Genomic DNA, 19,882 nt, shown 5'->3' on the forward strand with positions numbered 1-19,882 from the left:
TGTGAAGGTGGTTGAGTCCTCGACCCTGGAGGTTTCTAAAAGATGCAAAGATGTGGTTCTAAGGAATGTCAGGCAGTGATAAGACTAAAGGGAATGGAACAAAACTAGAAATGGGTAGATTCACACTGGATGTTAGGAATATGTTCTTCAGCATGAGGGTGGTGGGACTCTGGAACAGGTTGCCCAGGGAGGTGGTTGAGGCCTCATCCCTGGAGGTGTTTAAGACCAGGTTGGATGAGGCTCTGGCCAGCCTGATCTAGTCTGAAGATGTCTCTGTCCATGGCACGGGGGTTGGAACTAGATGATCTTTGTGGTCCCTTCCAAACCTGACTGATTCTATGAAATGGTTTAACACCAGACTTGGTGAAGTTAGAGAATGATCAGACTTGATGATCTTAAAGGTCTTCTATTAGACTCTATGCTAGAGAAATGTGTTTCTAGGTACTCCTTTCCACTCCACAGGTAGAGTAGATGTGAAATGGGAAGGGTATACACAAGTGCAGGCTGTGCAAAAGTGCAGAAATTTGGTAACTGGAATTTTTTGAGTGTTGAAGGTTAAGCATATGAATAGTTCCAATGAAGTTAATGGGATTTCTCATGTTAATGACAAGCTCCTGTGTCTCCCTGAATCACTACGCACATGACTCATTCCACAACGTGACTCACTGGTTGAAACTCATCTACCAGTTGCAAAAGAAGAGATTGATAATGAAGGGTAAAGAAGCCTGAAGGAAAAGCAAAAGTAAATGTTAATATATTTAGAAACATTAAGCAGATTTAAAAGCTTGAGCATATTTACCTTTGCATAAGGGGAAAAAATAATTAAAGAGCAGCATTTGAGGCCTTAAATGTCACAGAAAGAAAATACTGCTTGGAGAATAACAAGAGGCATCTCTGTACTTAACATCTCTTATGCTGTCTGAATGCTATCATATAACATTTGAAACCCCCAGTGCTATGCAATTACAAAGCAAATCAGCTGTAAAACATGCACTTTTCTTTTTTTAAAGTTGTGAAAGAGAGGGTGGGTAAGTGGGTGGCAGAATGATGAAACTTATAGAAAATACATTATTTGTCATGAAATAGAGCAGAAGGAACAGAAATTAAAAGTAGGGGGGAAAAAATCAGGTGGTGAGTGAGTGGGCAGAAGTCACCACTTTATTACTCCTTCAGTGCAGAGGTTTTTATTTAGCATTCATGTTCTCAGTAAAATGTGTGACTGAAAAGGCAGTTGTTATTATTCCATTAAGTTCCTGTTGGCTTAATGGACATAAGAGAAAGTCATTCCCAGATAGACAAAGCCAATCAAAAGAAGAACTATATAAGGCACTGAGTGAGTCAGCTGAAGGTGAATGATGGTTAAGAGTGGATAATCAAAACAGCCTTGAAGAGCATATGTTCTAGATGATCTGCAGATCCACCAGCAACAAACCACTAATAGTTTGCCATATAATCACCTACCTGCTAATACAAAACTAATGCAGCAGAGTAGCCAAAAAGCAGTTGAAATCACAGCATCATAGAATGTTAGGGGTTGGAAGGGACCTTTGGAGAATCGAGTCCACCTCCCCTGACAAAGCAGGATCACACAAGAGCATATGCAGTTGGGTTTGGAAAGTCTCCAGAGAAGAAGACTCCACAACCTCTCTGAACAGCCTGTTCCATGTTCCAGCACTCTCACAGTAAAGAAGTGTCTCCTCACATCGAGGTGGAGCCTCCTGTGTTCTAGTTTGTATCTGTTGTTCCTTGTCCTGTCACTGGGCACCACCAAAAAGAGTCTGGCACCTTCCTCCTGACACCCACCCCCACTAATAAGATTCCCTCAGCTTTCTCCAGACTAAAGAGCTCCAGTTCTCTCACTCTTTCTTCATAGCAGAGGTGTTCAAGCCCCTTAATCATCCTCACAGCTCTCACCTAGACTCTCTCCACTTTCTTTCTTATGGAATGCCCGTGACTAACAGTTGATCTGCTAAAATCATTGAGACTCCTGAGAGGAAACAGCATTTTGGACAAAGTCAAGGTAGTAAATATTCCAGTGCCCATAAGGATTCAACTATGAATAATGAGAAGAAAGACCAATGTAAACATAAAATGAACCTATGTTCATACAATGCTTTGGTGGAAGGGACCTTAAAGATCAACTTGTTCCAATCCCCACTGCCATGGGCAGGTACACCTCCCACCAGTCCAGGTTGCTCAAGGCCTCATCCAACCTGGCCTTGAACACCTCCAGGGAGGGAGCATCCACAACCTCCCTGGGCAACCTGTGCCAGTGTCTCACCAGCCTCACTTAGAAAGAGTTTCCTTCTAATATCCAATCTGAATCTGCCCCCCTTGAGCTTCAATCCATTCCCTCTCTTCCTATCACTACAAGCCCTTGTAAAAAGTCCCTTCCAGGCTCTTCTTTTTTCTATTTTTTTAACCAGGTTGGAAGAGACCTCCAACATCATCCAGCCCAACCTAGCCCTAGCCAGTCAACTAGGCCATGGCACCAAGTGCCTCATCCAGGCTTTGCTTCAACACCTCCAGGGATGGTGACTCCACCACCTCCCTGGGCAGCCCATTCCAATGCCAATCACTCTCTCTGACAACAACTTCCTCCTAACATCCAGCCTAGACCTCCCCTGGCACAACTTGAGACTGTGTCCCCTTGTTCTGTTGCTGTTTGCCTGGGAGAAGAGACCAACCCCACCTGGCTACAACCTCCCTTCAGGTAGTTGTAGGCAGCAATGAGGTCTCCCCTGAGCCTCCTCTTCTGCAGGCTGCACACCCCCAGCTCCCTCAGCCTCTCCTCTTAGGGCTTGTGTTCCAGGCCCCTCTCTTCTAGGTCCCCTTCAGGTACTAGAATGACCACTACATCTTAATATTAGTTTTGTCTGAGATTGACAGGAAGAGCTGAGGCTGCTTCTTCACAGGCTGTGAACAGTTCATATTCCAGAGATACTGGGCAGAGCACCAATATCAACAGGAATAATTGCAGTAGTATTAATAGAAACTGCTCAATCTCAAATAACTACTGAAGCAAATAGAACTGAAGAGCCTCTTCTGAGATTTTCCCTCGTGGCACTTAGCTGAAACTTATTATAAGTTTCTGAAGGACAGATGCCAAGAGAAAAGAAAACAGATGATCAAAAATGCTGTAAATTATTCATCACTTACATTGCTCTGGAAAAGTGAAGAAACTAGGGTAAAAACAGGTGCATGTTTGGTCAAGTTACTCTGGTTTCTGCTTCTAATCTCAATTTTAACATTTATAGCACTGCACTTAGCTTAGGGTTTCAGTAAATAGTGATGTTAAAGAAAAGCTAAGTGGTGCATTTATAGCACACTGCTGATCTGTATTCATTCCATGAGCAAATATGTCTAATTCATGGTAAATATAAGGCAGCTGCCCCTTAACTCTCAATTACTCCTGATCTTATATTTTATAGAGGTATAAGGATCTGACTGAATATATATTTCTGCCATTTATTTTCTACTTGCTGAACTTATTCACAGGGACTATCAACACAGTGCAATGAAACTCTATGGCATGAGTGGTCAAATCTTTGATTCCTTAAGGCCTGCAGCACTTCATCTGGTTAATAATGACAATTATAAAACAGATGTGCATGTTGCCATCAGGACAGAATAACAATGGAATTAAGCAAGTAGTCCAAAACAAGTGGACCAAGATCTTTCATTCCTTAAGACCTGAAGCACTTCATCTGGTTGATAATGACAATTATAAAATAGATGTGTATGTTGCCATCAGGACAGAATAACAATGGAATTAAGCAAATAATCTAAACAAGTGGACCAAGATCTTTGATTCCATAAGGCCTGGTTAATAATGACAACTATAAAACAGATGTGCATGTTGCCATCAGGACAGAATAAAAGTGAAACTAAGCAAGTAGTCTAAACAAGTGGACCAATATCTTTCATTCCTTAAGGCCTGCAGCACTTCATCTGGTTAATAATGTCAATTATAAAACAGATGTGCATGTTGCCATCAGGACAGAATAACAATGGAATTAAGCAAGTAGTCCAAACAAATGGACCAAGATCCTGATGTCAGCTACTGAGCAACTTCTAAAGAAAGCATTCTTTCCTGTTAGCTGTTCTTGAGTAGTCATTTTGCCTTGTGAGATACAGCCAGAACATTTACCATTAGCACTACTTCGAATCATAGAATGGTTTAGGTTGGAAAGGACTTCAAAGATCATCCAGTTCCAACCTCCCACCATAGGCAGGGACACCTCCCAGTAGAACAGGTTGCTCAAGATCTCTTCTTAAAAAGCAAAGAAAGGAAACTCAAACTGCTGCCAAGGGAATCACAGAATTATTAAGGTAGGAAAAAACCTCTAAGGTCAAGTCCAACCTTCCGTCCAACACCTCCATGATCACTAGACTGTGTCCCAGAGTGTCACACCCACTTGCTTTTTGAACACCTCCAGGGATGGTGACTCCATCACTTCCCTGGGCAGAGAAGATTTTGATGTAAACAACTCAGTGTCCTCTTCTGAGGGAAGAGTTGAAAACCTGATTCTGGCTGGACCACTGAGAAAAAGACTGAGAAGAGGATAAACCCAAGGGACATGCAGGGCAGGAGTCTATGGTAGGTTTTTGGCACACCTCAAGAAGGTCATAACTTGAGGGAAACATCTCCGGTGACGGATAGCCTAGAAACAGCAGAAGTCATCAGTCTTCCTGATTGAGAGAGCTGAGGTTAATATTGTCAAATCACCTGTCTGTGTGGAAACTTCAGGGCATTATCTTCTATTTCTGTTCTCCAGAAGAGAAAGAGACTACAGCTTAGCAGAAGAGACTTAGTAGAAGAGACAACAGCTTAGAAGCAGACACTGTGTGGTGCACTACTGCATACTCACAGCAGGATGGACACTGTGGGTATGGAAAACTGGAAAAGACAAGGGTTCTGCTATGCAAGCCTGGCAACAGTGTCCACAGTGGCACAGGCAGCTAAGGGATGTTTAAAAATATAAATATTAACAAATAATGAAATAAATGGGGATGGAAAAGGAGGGTTTCTAAAGCACTGAATAACAGGCACCAAAAATATATCTGTTTAATCAAAGCAAATATACTTCATATTGAGAAGATGATCTGAAGATCAGTTCTGATAGAGACCTCAGATCCTTGATAATCCTGTTGGGATGAGGAGATTTCTGGGGTATTCATCTAAGCATAATGAAACAGAGGTTGGTCTTCAAATTACAGATGTGCTCAGCAGCACAGCATATGACACTCTCTGAACCAAAATGGTGCTTGTGAAAAAGCTTCAGGAACTATAGTGCAGCTAACTTAATAAAACCTGGCTGTCCAACTGGATTCTAGGGTAGGCAAAATCATGGAATCATAGAATGGTCTAGGTTGGAAAGGACCTCAAGGATCATCCAGCTCTAACCCCCTGCCATAGGCAGGGACACCTCCCACTAGAACAGGTTGCTCATCCAACCTGGCCTTGAACACCTCCAGGGAGGGAGCAGCCACAACCTCCCTGGGCAACCTGTGCCAGTGCCTCACCACTCTCACTGTAAAAAACTTCCACCCCACCTCTAGTCTACATCTCCCCTCAGCCAGTTTAAACCCATCCTCTCATTACAAGACCTTGTAATTAGTCCCTCCTCAGCCTTCCTGTAGTCCCCCTTCAGATAATGGAAGGCCACTATAAGGTCTCCTCAAATCCTTCTCTTCTCCAGACTGAAAAGCCCCAACTCTTGTAGCCTGCCCTCATAGCAGAGCTTCTGCAGCCCTGTGAGCATCTTTGTGGCCCTCCTCTGGACTGGCTCCAACAGTTCCATGTCCCTCTTGTGCTGGGGGCTCCAGAACTGCCCCCAGGACTGCAGGTGGGGTGTGAGGAGAGCAGAGCCAAGGGGCAGAATCCCCTCCCTTGCCCTGCTGCCCACACTGCTCTTGATGCAGTCCAGGACACAGTTGGCTGCTACTAAGCATTTCCAGAGCACCCTAAATTTTATAGCCATAAAGACAAACAAGGTCTTGGATCTGAAAAGCTTACACTGTAATTACTTCATACAGAGGAAAAAAACCTGCTACAGCCATTTCTGAGATCCTTATGTAAAACAGATTTAGCAAAGATGAAAGAGTTCACAGCAGGGCAAGTGAGGTAGTTGGTAGCATGGCAAGATTTACATACACAATAAACTTGAAAATGCTGGGATTACTTAGGGAAAAAAAAAGAAAGCCTTAAGGAAGAACAAGCCTGAAGTAGTGCAAATTACAGAGGTGTCCACAAAATATTTGTTCCTTTTTACTCTGCCAGATTTTCTTCTGTTTAAGAATAAATGGAGGTATGTAGTCAGTAAATAAAGGAAAATGCCTGTATAAATAGCACATGTTGTGCAAAACACAGCAACACAAGGTCACTGCAGCAAGCAATGTGACAGATTGGAGGAAAAGGATTAGCTACATTTAGGATGCAGCAGTTTAAGTTAAACACATAACAGCGTTTAGAGAGATTCAGTTGTCTGTAAGCTATTTGCCTGCAAGCGTCTGATAGCCAAGGAATTTGCCACATCCATCCATAATTGGGCAGACTGGTTAAATATTCCAGGACCTCATTCTAGTGGGAAAGGAGTAGGCACTTTGTAGTGCAGATAGATGAACTGGTGACTTGGCCAGCACCTTCCCCTAGATCTTCCTGATGAGGAGAGACTGAGGGAGCTGGAGCTCCTTAGCTTGGAGAGGAGGAGGCTAAGGGGTGACCTTATTCATGTTTGTAAGTATGTAAGGGGTGAGTGTCAGGAGGATGGAGCCAGCCTCCTCTTGGTGATGCCCAGTGACAGGACAAGGGGCAATGGGTGGAAGTTCAGGCATAGGAGGTGCCAGGTGAACCTGAGGAACAATTTTTTCCCTGTGAGGGTGGCAGAGCACTGGAACAGGCTGCCCAGGGAGGTTGTGGAGTCTCCCTCTCTGGACATATTCAAGAACTGTCTGGATGTGTTCCAGTGTGATCCCACTCTGGCAGGGGGGCTGCACCAGATGATCTTTCAAGGTGTTCAAGAAAAGCCTGGATGAGGCACTCAGTGCCATGGTTTAGTTGATCGGACAGGGCTGGGTGCTAGGTTGGCCTGGATGATCTTGGAGGTCTCTTCCCATCTGGTTGATTCTATGATCCCAGCCCCTGACACTCTGTGATCCCCCTAGATATACCTTACTCCATATAGATTAAATCCTGCTAATTGTTGCCACGTTTCACAATTTTATATCCTTCAGTAAGTGCTATCTCTCAGGATAGGTCTGTGCAGCATGCTGGAGGACTGTCTAGCAGCACTTCTCAGGGAAATCACAGCAGCAGGGAGCTGCAGGCTAATTTAGGTTGGCTGTGAAGCATGCCACCAAGCAAATTATTCTGCCTAGAGTTCCACACGGCTGCTGTTAGGATCCCTCTAACACAGAATTCTTTACAACACTCTACTGAAGCATAGCATACCCTATAGATATGAAAAATAACCTACTTTAATAACCACAGAGCACAGATTAGGAAACAAGACATTGAAGATACCTGAAATTCCCTTAGCTAGGTAAAATACATAACAGAAGAGACATAAATTTGCATGAAATAAGCACATTTCCCTCTGCTCCTTTGTTTAAATGGAATTGGGCAATTCCTTTGTAAAGTAGCTTCTAGCAAGTGTATTATTCTCCACTGACCAAGTGCATGCCTGGGACTGGATGGCACAGAATCACAGAACAGAACTTTAGAGGCTGTAAGGGATCTCCAGAGATCATCAAGTCCAACCTCCCTGCCAAAGCAGGATCACCTAGGGGAGTCCACACAGGAATGCACCCAGGCAGGTTTGGAAAGTCTGCAGAGGAGGAGACTCCACAACCTCTCTGGGCAGCCTGCTCCAGGGCTCCACCATCCTCACTGTGTTTCTCCTCACGTTGAGGTGAAACCTTCTGTGTTCCAGTTTGCACTTGTTGCTCTGTCTTACTGCTGCTGACCACGAAAAAGAGATTGGCCTCATCCACTTGACACCCACCCCTCAGACACTTATAGACAATGATCAGATCTCCTCTCAGTCTTCTCTTCTCCAGACTAAACAGCCTCAACTCCCTCAGTCTCTCTTCACAGGGGAGATGAGTGCTCAAGTCCCCCAGTCATCCTCGTGGCTCTCTGCTGGACTCTCTCCAGCAGGTCCCTGTCTCTCTTCAACTGGGACACCCAAAACTTGACACAGTATTCCAGGTGTGGTCTCACAAGGGCAGAGTAGAGGGGAAGAAGAACCTCTGTAGCCCTGCTGCCCATATTTTTCCTGATGTACTTCAGGATGCCATTGGCTGTCTTGGCCACAAGGGCACATTTGCTGGCCCATGTAGGTCTTGCTGTCCACCAGCATGGATCTGCTTTCCAGCAGGGCAGCTCCCAACCTGTACTGGTGCCTGCTGTTATTCTTCCCCACATGCAGGACCCTGCACTTGTCCTTATTGAATTTCATGTGCTTACTGTGTAATGAAAGTAATATCATCCTATATGGACCAAGGAGATGCTTGGTACTGTATGTCACACTACAAACCTCTAATGACAAATATAACAGCAACAACAGCTCTGCTCAGTGGGAAACACCACTGTGTGCATTAGAAGCAGGGACTAACAGAGGGGTTTTAGTTGGGTGGTGACTTCTAAAATCGATTTTTCAAAGTTATATAATCTCCAGGGGGTGAGTAGACCCTTTGCAACAAGGGAATCTTAAACAGTGAGGCTTACACAGCCTGGGAGAAGTGACCTTCATGTTTTCACTTGCAACAGAAGTAAGAGTAATTATATGCTTGCAAAATAAGAGTCAGAACTATGTGTCTGAGTTCAGGAGTAACTCAGTACATCATTTTTTTGCAATGGTAACATTAGGCATTACATAAATCATCATTACAAGAGGGAAATTAAAGCAACAAAACTCCAAACACTGGCTCTTAGTACAATCCTCTTTTCTATGCACCATAACCACCTGCAAAATACAGCAAAGCCTGCATTAGCAAATTCAATAAATGCTAATAGATCAAATAATTTAAATCTTAATCTGCTTCTCTCCTTGGAGAGAATCAGGACTGATTGTCTTACTATTCCCTAATGAATAAGTAACCAAAATTGTTCCTGAATGTGTTTTTAATGTGGCCTCATTAATCAGCTATTGTCTATGCTTCTGGCTAGCTCACCACCATTGGCATGTGGAATTTGGTCTCACTCTCTCCTGCAAGTGTGATACTGTTACAGGTTACCACATCTGACCAAGATACTAACATTTTACACCAGCATATTTGGTTACTTCTAATCATATTTCATAGAATCATAGAATCAAGCAGGTTGGAAGAGACCTCCAAGATCAGCCAGGCCAACCTAGCACCCAGCCCTAGTCAATGAACCAGACCATGGCACTAAGTGCCTCATCCAGTCTTTGCTTGAACACCTCCAGGGACGGTGCCTCCACCACCTCCCTGGGCAGCCCATTCCATTGCCAATCACTCTCTCTGCCAACAACTTCCTCCTAACATCCAGCCTAGGCCTCCCCTGGCACAACTTGAGATATGTATACATTTTTATATGTGTGTTTTTCATGTGTGCCCTTGTTCTATTCCCAGGCAAGCAGCAACAGAACAAGGGGACACAGCCTCAAGTTGTGCCAGGGCAGGTCTAGGCTGGATGTTAGGAGGAAGTTGTTGGCCCCTCTCGGCCCACCTCTGCTAACCAGGCCAATCCAGGTAACCAAGCTGCTCACTGCTCTCAGCTCTCCCTGCCTGCTGCCCGGGGCTGCTGCCTCTGGCTGCTTTAGGTGCTGCTCTGTCCCCCCGCACCTCGCACTGAGCCAGCACACGACCTAACCACGCGTTCCGCCCTGCCACCGCTCCGGCCTGCCGTGCCAGCCCGGGGGCTGCCTCCCTGCTGCACACAGACTCCATTGCACTGCTCCAGCCGCAGACCTGGAACCCTGCTGTGCCCCGGTGGCTGCTGACCACCCGACCACATCCTGAGAGCCACAGAAGACCTCCCTGGTGCCCGTGAGACCTCCTCAGACAGCGCACCCCAGTTGGAATTGAACTCTAAGCTCCGTGTGAAACCAGCCCCGTGGCTTTCACTGGGTGTGCTTTGGGAACACAGACACTGAGCCCTCCAGCTAGGGAGTCCTTGAACCCTCTCGATTCCAGCTGCTAAAGGCATTTCACAACTTGACCAGCGGCAAGGCTCTGACCAGAAACGTTTCCAAACCCTTTACCAAGCTGCTTCACTTGGCTGTACACAGACATCCTGCACAAGAGTTTCACCAACCGCATCACAGGGTTGGTGTGGGGTAGTTGCATACAAGTCTGGGGGAAAGCTCTCTTTGTATATACTAACAAATCATTTGATAACCTGTACATCAGCCTCGTTATCACAGTATCACAGTATCACAGTATTATCAGGGTTGGAAGAGACCTCACAGATCATCAAGTCCAACCCTTTACCACAGAGCTCAAGGCCAGACCATGGCACCAAGTGCCACGTCCAATCCTGCCTTGAACAGCCCCAGGGACGGCGACTCCACCACCTCCCCGGGCAGCCCATTCCAGTGTCCAATGACTCTCTCAGGGAAGAACTTTCTCCTCACCTCCAGCCTAAATCTCCCCTGGTGTAGCCTGAGGCTGTGTCCTCTCGTTCTGGTGCTGGCCACCTGAGAGAAGAGAGCAACCTCCTCCTGGCCACAACCTCCCCACAGGTAGTTGTAGACAGCAATAAGGTCACCCCTGAGCCTCTTCTTCTCCAGGCTAACCAATCCCAGCTCCCTCAGCCTCTCCTCGTAGGGCTGTGCTCAAGGCCTCTCCCCAGCCTCGTCGCCCTTCTCTGGACACGCTCACCCCAAACTCACCCCCCTCTATAACACTGACACACTTAATTCTTCTGCATCCTTGCCTTGCAGGCTTGAGTTTTGTTGCTCGCTCCTGTATCCACACAGACCCTTTGCATACGCACTCTCTGTTACAACACCCCCCTAAATCTAGCTCTGGTGCTTTAGTTTGTACTTTAGCCCCATGCCATTCTACCCCACGACTTCTCCCCTTGTTGAATTACAAGGCTTGGTTTAAAGCGATTCGTGCTGCCAGCTGCGTTACCTGCGCACGGCTTTAACGCAGCAACGGGACAGAAACAAAGAGAGAGAGAAGAAGTTGGAAAGCTCTGATATAAAATGGCTGCTTTTGTTCTTGGTATCACTGAGCCAGACTGCCATCTATTGGAAAATAAACATTTTTTGTTTAAATGACACTGTTAAAGACACTGAAACTACTCTAAATCATTGTCAGAAGCTGATTTTGCTGACAATCACACCCAAGACGGCTTCGTATTTCAAGAGGAAACACCTAAGCTGCTGTTAAAGTCAAGGACTTTCCACCCCTCATGTTCTGGAACGTGTTTTTAAAGCACAGCTCCTCTTCTGCCTTGCTGAACAATGAAATCTCAGTTAGCTGAAGTGAAGGTTCTGCATGTAGCAAACACAGAAAAGCTGAAGCAAATGTAGAAAAGCACTGAACAATACTGAAGGCCAAGCGTAAGGTCCTGCACCTGGGTGGGGGCAATTCCAAGCACAAATCCAGGCTGGGTGGCAAATGGCTGACAGCAGCCCTGAGGAAAAGAACCTGGGGGTCTGGGGTGATGAAAAGCTCCACAAGAGCCTGCAGTGTTAGTGCAGCCCAGACAGCAACCCTGTGCTGGGCTGCAGCAGGAGCAGTGTGGGCAGCAGGGCAAGGGAGGGGATTCTGCCCCTTGGCTCTGCTCTCCTCACACCCCACCTGCAGTCCTGGAGCCCCCAACGCAAGAGGAACATGGAATTGCTTGAGCCAGTCCAGAGGAGGGCCACAAAGATGCTCAGAGGGCTGCAGAAGCTCTGCTATGAGGGCAGGCTGCAAGAGTTGGGGCTCTTCAGTCTGGAGAAGAGAAGGATTTGAGGAGACCTTATAGTGGCCTTCCAGTATCTGAAGGGGGCTACAGGAAGGCTGAGGAGGGACTAGTTACAAGGTCCTGTAATGACAGGATGACAAGTAATGGCTTTAAACTGGCATAAGGGAGATTTAAACTGGATGTTAGGAAGAAGTTGTTTGCAGTGAGGGTGGTGAGACACTGGCACAGGTTGCCCAGGGAGGTTGTGGAGCACAGAAGCACAGAAAGTGATCTTTGATCACCTCCCTGGAGGTGTTCAAGGCCAGGCTGGATGAGGCCTCGAGTGACCTGTTCTGGTGGGAGGTGTCCCTGCCTGTGTCAGGGGGTTGGAACTGGATGATCTTTGAGGTCCCTTCCAACCTAAACCATTGTATGATTCTATGATAAATTCCCCCCCAGTCACCTCTGCTGTAGCTATCAGTGCTCTTCTTGTCTTTACAGAAACAGGGAAACTAAAGAGTGACTTCAAGTCACAATGGCCTAAATGCAACAGCAACAGCAACAACAAATCAGCCAGGAACTGAGAGTAAAAAATCTCTCAATCAATCATCAATCCCACCCAGTATAAAAGCACTTCATAAAAGCAGGCAATGCCAACTCAAATGATGTCTGGGTGTATAAATGCCCTTTCAGAGCGCTAAAGTAGCACAGAGTCATAGAGTGTCAGGGGTCGGAAGGAACCTCTGGAGATCATCAAATCCAATCCTCCTGCCAAAGCAGGATGACCTCTGGCAGGTCACACAGGAACATGCTTAGACCAGTCTGGAAAGTTTCCAGAGAAGACTCCACAACCTCCCTGGGCAGCCTGCTCACAGTAAAGTAGTTTCTCCTCATGTTGAGGTGGAACCTCCTGTTCCTGCTTATACCTGTTGTTCCTTGTCATAGCATCACAGAATCAACCAGGTTGGAAGAGAACTCCAAGATCATCCAGGCCAACCTAGCACCCAGCCATGTCCAATCAAGTAGATCATGGCACTAAGTGCCTCATCCAGGCTTTTCTTCAACACCTACAAGTCCACCACCTCCCTGGGCAGCCCATTCCAATGCCAATCACTCTCTCTGCCAACAACTTCCTCCTAACATCCAGCCCAGACCTGCCCTGGCACAACTTGAGGCTGTGTCCCCTTGTTCTGTTGCTGGTTGCCTGGCAGAAGAGACTATTACTGGGCACCCCTGAAAACAGACTGGCACCTTCTCCTTGGTACCTACCTCCCAGATACTTAGAGACATATGTGCTAGTTTGAGCCTAGCTACAATGTTTTGGTGAGAAGGGTTAGATCACAGGCTGTGAAAGGGAAGGAGGATGATGTCTAATTCACTCATAGGCTTGCTGAGAGGTATAAGAACAAGAATCCAAACATAGACAGGGGAGTTGTTCTTCTTCTGCTGGGGAGCCAGGAGCTGCATTTTTTTTGTCTCTCTAGCCTCTCTGCCATTTCACTGACTAATCCACTTTGCTTCCTAACCCCCTGGCTGAACCTCCATTCTTCCTTGGGACTGGGGTAAGGTTGAGAGGGCTGGGAGAAGGTGGAAGGGTGGTTGGGAACCCCTCCTGGGCACTCAGGTTTCTGGGAGGGCTGTTGTGTTTCTGTGTTACCTTTTACCTTGTATAGTTCTGTCTATAACTGTATATACTGTAACTCTCTGCTTGTACATTGAGCTAAGCTGTAAATAGAAAGCTTCATTCAATTTCCAGAGCCACTGAGTCTAGTCTGGGGCAGCAAGGAACACCCAAACCATCACAACATAATGACCCACAAATCCACTTGCAGAATTATGTTCAGTCTGACCTTTAACCTTGCAGAGACAATGACCAAGGGGTTGGTGTCTGCTGTCTCTTAAGTGAAGGTAGACTGGGAAATAAAGAATTAACATTCTATGTGACAATACAGCAGAAGGATACTGAAACACAGCCAGAGTTACAAAACCAAGCACTGAAATGATAAAGTTTGCAGTGTTGCTTTAACTTGAATTTCTTCAGCTCACTCTTTATAATGCACACTTCAAATAAGGGCTTGTTAACTTATTTTCATCTGACTTTGTGTTGTCCAGCACACAAACACTTACACTTTGCACCCTCTCCATTAATGTCTCTCCACATTCAGGAAGATAACACAGTTTGGTTTTCCAGAACCCCCAAAATTTCCCAGTTTTCCCTGTCAGCTTTTGGAATGGAAGTGTCCTGTGAGTCTGTTTTGACTCATCTTCAAATCTGTTCCACATCTACACTTTTGGGTCCCTTCTTATCGTCCTTACTTTACTTACTACCCCACTGTACCCTCCCACTCTCAGGTGTTCATGCTCTCTGATCCTCAAGATCCTGCTCTTCACTTTTCCTGTTCAGTTTTTCTGTGTCCTCAGGAAATATGAGTCAATACTGAGCTGATTAGCAATTTGGAATTAAGGTGACTAACCCCAACATTTTCATAGAATCATTGAATGGTTTAGGTTAGAAGAGACCTCAAAGCTCATCCAGTTCCAACCCCCTGCCATTGGCAGGGACACCTCCCACTAGAACAGGTCACTCAAGGCCTCATCCAACCTGGTACTGAACACCTCCAGGGAAGTTGTGGAGCACAGAATCACAGATTGTGATCTTTGATCATATTCTGTGCTTCTGTGCTCCACAACCTCCCTGGGCAACCTGTGACAGTGTCTCACCACTCTCACTATAAAGAACTTCTTCCTGACATCCAGTTTGAATCTCCCTCTGCCAGTTTAAACCCATTACTCCTCATCCTATCATTACAAGACCTTGTCAATAGTCCCTCTCCAGTCCTCCTATAGACCCCTTTCAGATACTGGAAGGCTACTACAAGATCTTCTTGAAGCCTTCTCTTCTCCAAGCTGCAGAGCCCCAACTCTTGTAGCCCCCTGTTCTTGTTGCAGAGCTGCTGCAGCCCTCTGAGCATCTTCCTGGCCTCTGAACTGGCTCCAGCAGTTCCATATCCTTCTTGTGTTGGGGGCTCCAGAACTTCTTTCATCCAAAAAGCTTTTCTTATTTTTCCAGTTTCACTTAACCTCAGAGTGGTGCAAACTCTGCTTCTAATCTGACTTTAAGGTACTTTAGATACATTGGGCTCCTCAACTCAAGAGAGATGTTGAGCTGTTGGAAGGTGTCCATAGAAGGGCAACAAAGCTGGTGAGAGGCCTGGAGCACAGCCCTGTGAGGAGAGGCTGAGGGAACTGGGGGTGTGCAGCCTGCACAAGAGGAGGCTCAGGAGGGAACCTTGTTGCTGTCTACAACTACCTGAAGGGAGGCTGTAGCCAGGTGGGGTTGGTCTTTTCTGCCAGGCAAGCAGCAACAGAACAAGGGGACACAGTCTCAAGTTGTGCTGGGGGAGGTCTAGGCTGGATGCTAGGTGGAGTTGCTATCCCTGGAGGTGCTGAAGCAAAGCCTGGATGAGGCACTTAGTGCCATGGTCTGGTTGACTGGACAGGGCTGGGTGCTAGCTTGGCCTGGATGGTCTTGGAGTTCTCTTCCAACCTGGTTGATTCTATGATAAATCTCTGGGAGGTTTAAATGCTTCATGCCACATGTATCACACACCTGGCCAACAGAAACATGTTAAGCAATAAAATATGCACTGTTCTCAACATAAAAATTGATGAAAAGAAGGAAGTTCTTTAGACTAAACCTACCAGAACAACTTGCTAAGTGGTTGCATGACTAATTGTCCAATAACCCAGGAAATGAAGAGTGGATTCAGTTCTATTCTTGACCTAAGACAGTTCCAACCCACACCTTTTAAAAACAGAATGTATTCTTCTCCACGTGCTGTATCACTGAGCAGCAAACAGCACAAGACATCTGGGGCCTGAGAAGGAATTGAATTTGGTAGTGAATAGGAAGTCCTAAGTGCTGGTATTTTTCCAGTCATTGTAAAACCCAGAGGGGATCAACAGGCTGATGCTGTCTTTTCATTTTAGTGACTGAAAAAGTGGTGTTAAGGCACCCTTACACCACAGAGGGAACTGAACATCACTCTTCCACTTTCCAGGTGAAGCCTTTTGCTGCCAAGTTGCTGCATTTAAAAGTAGGAACTGCCACTACCCTTACACTTAGCAAAACCAGAGAGCTCCACTCTTTCAAATAAAAGGAGATCCTAGGTAGACCAATGCTCCCTTCTGCAGCTCTGAATCAATCCAAACCTTATTTAGCCTAAGTGGTACCACAGATGATTTCTCCCTCTTGAAAAGAACCAGCTGTATAAAAAAATGCAGTGCAATACACTCTGCTGTCTGATGCTTTGTCTTCTACACACAAGTTACCCTCAGCAGGTAGCTCCTGCTGCTCCTTGCTCCACATGATTAAGTTTTTGACCCACAAGCTGATACTCAAAACAGAAATTCCCCAGTCTTGGCCTCCTGTTTCTCTGAGAAAGGGCATAATGCTAAAAATGCAGATGGCTCCAAGCTGACAGATCCTGTGCAGAATCTCCCCAAGGATAGTGAAGTGTCATGATGTAAGTTTTGGACCTGTTCAAATCACTGGACCACAAGAGAAGCTTGCAAAGCCTACACCCAGTCATTGCATCTAGAACCAACATTTGTGCAAGAAATGGCATCATTTGACACATTTGTAACAGGGGCCTGACCCTTACAACTCTTCAGAGCTGATAGTGGCACAGTCAGCAGTGAAGGTTAAGGGGGAAACTGCTGCTTTGAACCTGAAGGAACTGATTGCTTGTAGGAGCACACCAGATGTACTTGCCAGCCCAAGAGAAAAAGACAATATTCTGTCAAAAGGCAGAAGGATTCCATCCTCCAGTGTTACCATGCTCCTGCACTGCTCCTGATTCCACAGGGTCTTGGCAAGTGCAGCAGCAATGAATGTGAGCTGAATGAATGCAGGGAACAGAGCAGACCCCACTTGGCCCACTGAGATTTTCACAGAAGATTCCCATGGAGAGAACTGAAGTCAGAAAGAGCTGCAAATTTCCTTCTCCTCTTCAATACAGATCCAAGGAGTCTATTTCTGACTCCCTATCTATATATGTCTGCACATTCCTCTTTCTCTCTGTTTCTACAAGATCTTAGACATAAATTATTCATTTAAGTTTCTTCAGTCATCACTTCACTGTCACAACTGTTCCACCACCATGGTTGCTGGTCCTGCCCCCAGAGTAGTTTGGCTGCATTTCACCCTTGCACCATTTCCAGAGCTAAACATATGCCTTCGTTTTTGTGCTTCTTCCTGATCACTCTTTGATGGCTCCTCTCAGTGTGTGTGGGTTTCCATATCACCCCTGCACTATTTAAAGGGAGACTACACACCATGGGAAGGCAACACTTCCCCTGAGCTAAAAGGCAGTGTGTCAAAAATGGGAGCAATGTCCTTTTACTTTGATGCCAAGCAGCCAGGTAGCAACTGAACAGACCAAGTGACATGAATATACTTTTAAAACTGAAATGGGTGTTTTAGATCAAGAAGGAAAACCTCACATCATGGCAAAGAGTTCTCTCCATATTGGCCTTGTATATATAGCTGGGTTTACTCCGAGGCAAATGTGCACTGCCCTCCATCCTTTTGGGAGCTTGTGCCCTGATTCTAGTTTACTTGGAAAGAAAAGCTAAGTGCACTAACAGGAAAGAGCCACAACATGCTTTAATGAGTCCCCATTACTGCAGATTAGTTCCCCCATCTCATTCAATATGCAAACAGATGAAATCTCCAAACCAATTATTGCCTAATTTTACCTTTGTATTTTTCTGCTGCATATAAATTACAGATTTAGTGTCTGAATACTTCCTGTTCTCACTGTATTTCATTTAGGTCTGGAAAGATTTCAAGTCTCAGTAGACAGAATTATGCAGATTACATTTCCTGAGAGCAGATTTAAATGGTTAGCACCTACATACAGAAGGCTGTGCAAAAACAATGCTTCAAGAGGATGAGTAGCTCATTCAGACTGACTTCAAGGTGGGTCATGTGTCTAATCATTCAAACACCTAGCAGGGCTTTGAAAAAGGTATTTCTTTCATTTCAGAGCAGCTAAACAACTTTGTAAATCTCATTCTGTCTACATCAATTCTCTAAATTGTAATCTAGTTGTAATCAATTCTCTAAAGCAGGAAAGTCCTGGGCAGGTTTGGATCCACTCACAAGGGCAGATTTCTTTTTCTAAACTTACCAACAACATTAATTGAAATTTAGAATTTAGCATTTCCCCCTCTGTTCTGTGCTTTGCTCCTAGGGCAATTTCATTTGCTTTACTGATTGAGGAAGAGAATTCAATTTTAAAATAACATAGAATGGAGAGGAGAGGAGAGGAGAGGAGAGGAGAGGAGAGGAGAGGAGAGGAGAGGAGAGGAGAGGAGAGGAGAGGAGAGGAGAGGAGAGGAGAGGAGAGGAGAGGAGAGGAGAGGAGAGGAGAGGAGAGGAGAGGAGAGGAGAGGAGAGGAGAGGAGAGGAGAGGAGAGGAGAGGAGAGGAGAGGAGAGGAGAGGAGAGGAGAGGAGAGGAGAGGAGAGGAGAGGAGAGGAGAGGAGAGGAGAGGAGAGGAGAGGAGAGGAGAGGAGAGGAGAGGAGAGGAGAGGAGAGGAGAGGAGAGGAGAGGAGAGGAGAGGAGAGGAGAGGAGAGGAGAGGAGAGGAGAGGAGAGGAGAGGAGAGGAGAGGAGAGGAGAGGAGAGGAGAGGAGAGGAGAGGAGAGGAGAGGAGAGGAGAGGAGAGGAGAGGAGAGGAGAGGAGAGGAGAGGAGAGGAGAGGAGAGGGAAGAAGCTTTGCTAGACTGTACAGGGGGAAAAGAAAGAGAAAAGGCATCCTAGAGCACTTTATTCACAGGATTAGTAGTAATGAAGTCATATTTTCAACTGGAATATCACAACCACAAAAATGCCCAGTACTAAAGACTCAGTCTTTAATACCATCAGGCTATACAGCAATAAAATGTGTAAGAATCATAAGTGAAGATGTTTAACTTCTTCTTCTTTTGGGGGACAACTCTGATCAGATTTTGCAAGCATTTAGGCTCTGGAATAATACTTGATCATCTCCACTTTAATTAAGTGCTCAAAAAGCCTTCCCTTGCACTCCCCATGCTCAAAAGAACAGCTAACCTGAACTTTTTGGTCATATGAGCGGTGTCATGAGAAGCCATTCCGAGGTGTTGTAAGCAAGAGTGGAACATTAAATCCTACCTCTGTAAGTATCACATGCTAGGATATTTGTTCTCTTCAAATGTTACACTTGCACTATTCTCATTCTTGTACTATTTCTTTCTTGAATGTGCCATACATAAAGCAGACATCAGGTTTTTATATTGTCTTGCATCCCATCTTACTTACTACATTAAGCTTGGTTTGGCTTCCACTGGTCATAAGTTCTTCCTCTGATACTTTACTAAAATTGTCCAGAAAATGGTCTGATATTGTATGAGAGAGATCTTCAAAAGAGTATTCCTTTTCTTGGCACAATTTGATTTCATCTAAGAGCTTTGATAATTCTCCAGTCACAGCTTCACCTTTAAAAACAGACACACCATTAGTCAATAATTAGAATACCAAGGGGTAATTTATGCCTAAAAACAAAATGCACATTCTTTACATCTTAACCAGCCCCTGTTATATTCCATGCCTTATCTTCTAAACAGTCATCTTCATGCACATTTCTCCCCTCAGAAATAACAGCATTTCATTCCAGAATGGGAATAACTGGAGGTGAGCTACACACTTCTGCACTCCCTGACACCTTGCATTTCAATAAGGTTAATGACAACATATACTTACCCTTTCTCTGTTTTCTAGCCCTGAAAATGGGCTAGAGATAGCAACTGCCCAAGGATGCAAAACTAAGCCAGGAAAGGAAAGTCCCTACAAACACACAAAATCGAGTGTCCCATATGCCACATGAGGTTCATGTTTGCTGCTGTGATCAACAGGTTCCATAGACTGTGAAGTAGTTTGGAACTGAGTTTCTAAGAGTTCACATCTGTCCTGTCTAAGCATTTTATA

The 19,882-nt window shown here is 45.4% G+C and overlaps 2 protein-coding genes across 13 annotated transcripts in view; both read right to left on the reverse strand.

Moving 5' to 3' along the window:
* ANKS1B (ankyrin repeat and sterile alpha motif domain containing 1B) overlaps positions 1 to 19,331 on the reverse strand; it is a 449,942-nt gene extending 430,611 nt beyond the window's left edge. For 4 of the 12 annotated variants that reach the window (XM_064154986.1, XM_064154985.1, XM_064154980.1 and 1 more), the window contains exon 1: positions 19,217 to 19,329. In XM_064154986.1, coding sequence (XP_064011056.1) covers positions 19,217 to 19,249 — 33 coding nt within the window. In that variant the 5' untranslated portion in view covers positions 19,250 to 19,329. Of the gene's footprint in view, positions 1 to 19,216 lie in introns of all 12 variants that reach the window. The other 8 variants (XM_064154982.1, XM_064154981.1, XM_064154989.1 and 5 more) reach the window with 3 other exon arrangements.
* A 92-nt stretch (positions 19,332 to 19,423) lies between these two features.
* Positions 19,424 to 19,882, reverse strand: part of LOC135181611 (ankyrin repeat and sterile alpha motif domain-containing protein 1B-like) — a 58,454-nt gene continuing 57,995 nt past the window's right edge. Inside the window, 1 exon segment of the mRNA XM_064154845.1 lies at positions 19,424 to 19,449. Coding sequence (XP_064010915.1) covers positions 19,424 to 19,449 — 26 coding nt within the window.

This window comes from Pogoniulus pusillus, chromosome 15, assembly GCF_015220805.1.
Source record: "Pogoniulus pusillus isolate bPogPus1 chromosome 15, bPogPus1.pri, whole genome shotgun sequence".
Lineage (NCBI taxonomy): Eukaryota > Metazoa > Chordata > Aves > Piciformes > Lybiidae > Pogoniulus > Pogoniulus pusillus.